Source organism: Lactuca virosa, chromosome 6 (genome assembly GCF_052849685.1).
Source record: "Lactuca virosa cultivar CGN04683 chromosome 6, Lactuca_virosa_CGN04683_v6, whole genome shotgun sequence".
Classification (NCBI taxonomy): Eukaryota; Viridiplantae; Streptophyta; class Magnoliopsida; order Asterales; family Asteraceae; genus Lactuca; species Lactuca virosa.
In genome coordinates, this window is record NC_136431.1 from 106,205,743 (window position 1) to 106,212,456 (window position 6,714).

General features: G+C 30.7%; 1 protein-coding gene across 2 annotated transcripts; it reads right to left on the reverse strand.

Moving 5' to 3' along the window:
• Positions 1 to 1,013: 1,013 nt before the first annotated feature.
• Positions 1,014 to 4,311, reverse strand: LOC145120086 (F-box/kelch-repeat protein At1g55270-like). 2 transcript variants are annotated; one of them, XM_079055872.1, is made up of 3 exons: positions 4,152 to 4,311; positions 3,752 to 3,945; positions 1,014 to 2,623 (listed from the first exon to the last, which is right to left on the reverse strand). In XM_079055872.1, the coding sequence occupies exons 2-3, from the start codon at positions 3,821 to 3,823 to the stop codon at positions 1,373 to 1,375; spliced, it is 1,323 nt and encodes a 440-aa protein (XP_078911998.1). In that variant the 5' UTR covers positions 3,824 to 3,945; positions 4,152 to 4,311; the 3' UTR covers positions 1,014 to 1,372. The 2 variants fall into 2 exon arrangements, with proteins under 2 accessions (XP_078911998.1, XP_078911997.1); XM_079055871.1 differs by having other exon boundaries at positions 3,752 to 4,311.
• Between the last annotated feature and the right edge of the window lie 2,403 nt (positions 4,312 to 6,714).

Genomic DNA, 6,714 nt, shown 5'->3' on the forward strand with positions numbered 1-6,714 from the left:
ATTTAAGTACTTGGTTTCTAGAATAGTTGTTTGATTCAATTGATTGTTTTATAATTACAATAATAAAGAAAGATTTAACATCTCATCATTCTTGTACCAAATATAACAAAGGTTCTTTTTTATGGGTTTAATGTTTCAAATCTCAACAGTACGGTGTGGGAGTTCTAATTCCAATATAGATTAGATTTCTTGCATAATTTGTCTTCAAATTATATGTCTTGTAGAAGTAGTCGGCAGTCGATAGCTCTGCGACAAAGACTGGTCCCTAAAAAATGACTGAGACCGACCCGGTCAAAAACAAGATCAGAACAAAAAAAAGATCGGGCCTAAAAAAAGAACAGACTGAGATCATCTGGAACGGTTTGACAAAAACGGACCGTTCCAAGACTGACCCGAAAACGATTCGAAACTAATCTCAAAAAGACCGGAAGCCAAAATTTATAAACATATCATTTTTGTGTTAACTACACAAATTTTTAATCACGCATTACTCAACTTCTTTTCTTTTTCTTATATTAAATTTTAGTATATCATTTTCAGTAAATCTTAATGTATCATTTTTGTGTTAATCACATGTTTATTAATGGAAAATTTTGAAACATATCATTATTTTTTGCTGAAATATCATAAATTATTGCCGAAATGTCATACATTATTAAATTTTCGGTATTAAAAAACTACTTTCGGATTATAAAATTAGTTTATTTTAATTTTAATATCTGCAGCAGCATGCAGATGTTAAAAAAACAAACACCCTTTTTATTACAGTCTGCAGCCGTTTGGTCCACATCTTCTACTGCAGAGAGTTGTAGAGATTTTATGGATTTTTGCTTCAAAAAAACAAACAACACCTAATTGTGGCCATTGGGCTCTTATAACCTAGCATATTTTTGTTGCAAATAATTTTAGAAAAATAATTTAAAGTGATGCTGGCACAACGGAATACTAGAAGATAACCATTTTGTATAATACAAACATCAAGTTGGATTCAAACGTTTTTTAAAATGTAAAAGAATCAAGAAGCAATAGGTCCATAAAATAGAAGTAATCTAAATATTCATAACATGGAATCCTAAGTTCTAACCAACATGTATACACAAATCATTTCATAACTATACTAATTGGATCTTGAAAAAAAAAAATCATACCACATTTATAAAGAAAGAAGATAACGACATATACGTTCAAAGATACGGGTGTCTCCAATCTGCAACCAAATCCATGTCCTTTAACCAATCAACAGGTTTTCAGATGCCCAATGAATCAATCTTCATATATAATAATTTTTCAAACCATTGCGAAAAAAAACCCTATGCTTTCTTGAATTTAAAGATCATATTCTTTACACATTTGTAACCTGTTCTTGAACTTATCATACCTGAAGCACCTGACAATGCACAATATGACTCTTTTGCCCATTCCTCCCTGATATACTCGACCATAAATTTGTAAACAAAGTCTTTATATGCCCTTTTCCCGCAATATTCTCCCAAAGATTCGGATTACTTTCCACTTTTTTATCTTTACTCGAAACATCAACAAGACTAATACTCATATTATTCCGAATAATACACAACTTCCCATTAAGATTCACAAGAGCAGCTGCCTCCATAGCAGGCGAGCTTCCAAGATGAACTTTACTATCAATAAACTTCTTCCAAGAATTCGTATCCTCTTCATAAACCCTAATTTTACACCCATCTCGACAATCCAAAGCAAAAAGCTTCCCATTCATGGAAATACTCGGATTCCTCCACCCTGCAATCATTCCATCAGTAATTGACACCCACGTGTTTGATTCTGGTGTATACGCTTCACTCAAAACCTCTCTATGAGCCCCAAGTCCTTTCAAGAACCACTTTCCATTATAAACGACTCCAATAAAAGGCACCATTGGTGTACTCATATCTGTAATAAAACTCCATCGACGTTTATTTGGATCATAAACTTCAACAGATCGAAGAGTCCTATGAACTCCATCACATTCACCTCCCGCAACATAAAGACAATTGTTTATAACACAAGATCCAAAAAAATGTCTCTTTCTTTGCATATCGGGAGCTTTATGCCATCGATTTGTTCTCGCGTTATAAAAAACCACACGTCTCATCGAACCCTTTAAAGGATCTTTCCCGCCAAATAAATAAAGATGACAACCGCTCAAAACCGCACATCCAAACCCAAGGGCATTTTCGTAATCAACCGGGACAGGTGGAAGTGGTTGCCAAATTTGGTAAGTGGGGTCGAATGCATGCCATGAGATTCTTCCATCACGATCTCGTTTGAAGACATAAACCCATTCTTCAGCCATTCCTAGGGTTTTTCTTAGGGAGTAAAAGTAGTTACTTGATAAGAGTCTGAAAAATCTTTTGGAAACTAACCGGAGTTTGTTGTGTTCGGCTCGTGGGACCCGCGTTAGACACGCGATTGCCAGGTCATCAGGGAGACCCGGGAGGAGGGGGGGTTGGATGCGGGTCCGCTCTTTTCGGCTGTTTTTGGTTTTGTGTGCGTGTGGGTTGATGTCGGGTTGGATGCAAATTTTTGACCCGGGAACGAATTTGCGGGCCCCGGCGACTGTTTTTAATCCCGCATCGACTTTGCAATAGCATGATACGGAATCCACCTGAATCGGAAGGGCAAAATGGTCAATTACTTTAATTCAAACAGTTCATTCGGTCCAAAAAAAGTCATACAACATTTATTTGAGACGGACATCATTTATTCATTTATCCAATGTCATTTGGGCTATCTGTATACCTGATTTACATCTCACATGATACTCTGTCAGTCTGGTTGGGATGGTGTGGGCCAGCTTAGGGGTTATTCGAAGAATAACCTTTTTTTTTAAGGACAATGAGAATTAGATAATAGGCTATAAAAGAAGATGGTGAGTGTTTGGATGTGTTTTTGTAGTTTGAAGTTGTAAATATGAACTTTGGCAAATTTTAATTATTTAAGAAACTAATTGGTAAATTGAGGATAAATGAAGGGCATATAGTTTTTAACTACACTCTTCGATAGTAATTTGACCCCTAAATAATTAGATAATCATAAGCAGAATTAGGTTATACAAATACTTTAAGTATAAACTATTTATAAGAAAAAAGAACATGTCATAGATGACAATTGGGAGAAACAAATAGTTTTTACTCATAATTTAGCAAATGTATTCTGTTTTTGTAAAGCAGAATTAACAAACAGACAACAATTAGTACTACATTTTTAAGATCAACAAAACCTTGTTAAACGAAAGCACATTTAACAGAATTCCTGCTATAAATAATGTCTAAAACTCTTTATATCTTGCACATTGTATGACTAATTTCATCTGGAAATTGCTATACAGTATACACTACTCCACAGATGATATAAAGAACCAATACCCATAAACTAAGGTCAATGATTCTTGAAAAAAAAATGTTCATTTCATCGTAATTGCATATGGGTACCTCTCGATACTTGTAATCTACCCAAAGATTATGTAAAGAAACAAAACCCACAACCTAAAATCAACAATTTTATAAAAAAAATTGTTCATTTCATCATAATTCCATCTGGGTATCTCTATATACTCGTAAACTACTCGAAGATGATGTAAAGAATCAAAACCCAAGAAATTCAATGCATATAATGTCAATAATTGTTAAAAACAACTGTTAATTTGAGCACAATTTGATGTGGGTACCATCTATATAGTAACGAAGTACAGAAACAATAAGCAAGAAAAAGTCAAAGAAGACATGGGGCTCACCAATGGAGCTTGAACTCGAAACCCCCTTCGCTGCACATTAGGCGACCTTTCACGTTCAGATAATTGAGCCATCTCGCTCACAATTCCAGTAATTTCATATAAAGAAATTCAATTTCTTTTCGTATGATAAACCCACAAATCAAATAATCAAGAAATACATGGTGTTTCAGATCGATAATCGACAATCTTGAAATCTGATCCAAAGATTAAGGTATTTCAGAAAGAAAAAAGGAACCCCAGTACCCAAAAAATGACTTTTTTTCTTCTAAATTTAGATGAAAATGTAAAGAAAGATGTGTGTGTGTGTGTGTGTTTTTTTGTTGGTGCTTGAAAGTAAGAGCTTTGCAGAAACTTCAAAAACTTGAGAGTGTTGTTTGGTGTGAAGTGAAGAGAGTCTAACTTGATTAAGTGGGGAATTACATCTGGAGACGTGTTGATTTTGTTGTCAAGAAAGTGGAACATTCATTCATATGAATATCATCATCATATATTCATATGTGAATTTTGACTCTCAATTGGGATATTATTGTTTTAGAGTGATTTATTTCTATAACTATTAGATTTAGATTTTTTTGTTGTTGTCAAATAATGATTATGTTTCCAAAAATATCATATATGGGGAATGATAGATTTTTGTCTATAAATAAATAAAAAAATGTATGTATATTTCTTTTTTGTGAAACTAATTATTCTTCTAAAACATACTATTTATTTTGTATTTTCTAAAAATGGTGATTAATTTATGACAAAACAAACGGTATGGCATAACTAATTATATTTTATTATGTAGAATTTTTTAATTTTCTTGGTTGTAGATTAAGACATTTGATCTTACCATAGTAAAATACAATTTAAATGACATGTTTTAAGACAATAATTTTATCAACTTAAATGATACTTTTTTATATAATCTTTATATTTTTTTCTGCATATATGTTGACAAAAAAGTGCATATATGTTGACAAAAAAGTGCATTTTTTAGGCTAGAAGGTTAAAAAAAACAATAATGAATTGAATGCAAAATATTTATTTTTTCTAAATTTGGGATATATGATGAGATATCCTTTTAAATGAAATGATGTAAACTCTTTTTTTTTCAGACAAGAAATCTTTTGCAATGGTTATATTATAGAAATAAATTTTACTAATACCTTATAAACAGTATTATATTTCAAATTTACCATTTCTTAAGATTTTTATGCGATTTAGATGTCAATAATTATGAAATCAATAAGTATGAACAAGTAAATGTTTCGGTAAGTATGAACAAGTAAATGTGAAACATGATATATTTTATAAAGTTGAGCTTTAGAATCATGTGTGATTAAGATTAAGATTAACGAAATTGTAGTTAAAAAATATGATAAATTATGTAAAAGTCGTTATATTTTGATCATTTTAATGTTTTACCACTACAATATTTTACTTTGGTGACAAAAAAAAATTTCAACCATGTGGACCTCCTATAATAGATAAAAGTGATCACTATAAATGTTATAAAAATTCTATTAAATTATGACGGTGTTAACATGTCATAACACATGTTATAACAGGTCAATGAATGTCAAAATAGTCGACATAGAAAATTATCAGATTTGAATGACTTTTATTTATTAAAGAAAAATATAATAGTTACACTATAAAAAGAACCAAAATATATTGAAATTTATGTATTTTGCCTAAAAAATACTAATCTTTGATTAGGCTAATTAATATAGCTTTGTTAAGGTCAAATATTGAATTGCCGGCCGCTGGTTATATTTTTTTTTTTTCCTACAACTTGATTCATCAAAAGTTAAATATCTTAAATGCTATTTGATAAAATTATAAAATATAGAAACTTAATGAACTACAACAATATTTTATAATATGATTGATCAAAAGGTAAAGGTATGTATAACAGATATCTGTTTCTCTCAAAACATGATTTACTTTATTTACTTCAAAACGTCTAAAAAAACGTTTTATTTGTTCCGAGTCAGAAAAACCAATTTCAAAGTTATTTTGTTTTTTACCACATAAACAACTTACTACATTATCGTTTCATGTCGATTCGTCCCACAAATTTTCATGAAAATCTTAAACGGATTCTGTAGCAGATAGATTTTTCGTATTTATGTTTTAAAGTCAAATATAACGGCACCCTTCGATTCTTCTTGTTTTTTTGATGCAAAACAGCATCCACTCATTGTTTATCGTCGTTATATAATTAATCCCAACATTCCAAGCATAACCAGAATTTTACAAACTACCTAATCCGTCATTAACTTTTTTGTTCATGCACAAATTGAAAAAATTGTCCAACTCAAAATAACACTCTGCTGCGGTTTTGTGGATTAATTTGTGGGTTAAAAAATCACTATATTATAAATTTTGTAATTGAACATTGTCATTCAAGTTTGACAACTGTTTCTATGTCGATCACTAAATATGTTAGGTAGTAATAGTGTAATATAAAAAGTTGTCAAATTGTTCATATAACATGTCAAGCGATTGACATTGTCAATCTTAGGCTGTTTTTATTTGATTAACCTACAAAAATGATCAAAAACATACTTTTTTTGTAGTTTGCCCACAAAAGAACAACTAAACAAGTGCATCATAACACTATAACTCAATATGGAAGGAAAAACTTTAATCTGTTAACATGAAAACAATATCAGTTTTAATTATATTTAATCGATAACATTTTAAAAATATCAAATGCCACTCATTAGATAACCAAGCATTGTATCGATGTATCAACTATTTAATTAAAAAAAAAAAAAAAGAACATTAAATATAGCTTTTGAGTAGATATTTTACAATAAATAGACATCACCAACCTACATTAACTTCTTTCTCTCAACAACACCAAACCGACACTTCTTTACTACACAATACGTCTACCTCTTAATTTCATACCAAAATAAAGACCTTTCTAACAACACAACCAGAATAATAATAACAATAAAAAAAAAACA

Excerpts from the sequence above, each read along its gene's own strand:
- LOC145120086 (XM_079055872.1), bottom strand. The coding sequence starts at position 3,823 with ATGGCTCAATTATCTGAACGTGAAAGGTCGCCTAATGTGCAGCGAAGG. Across the intron at positions 2,624-3,751 it reads TTCGAGTTCAAGCTCCATTG|GTGGATTCCGTATCATGCTA; the intron begins GTGAGCCCCATG and ends CTTCCGATTCAG.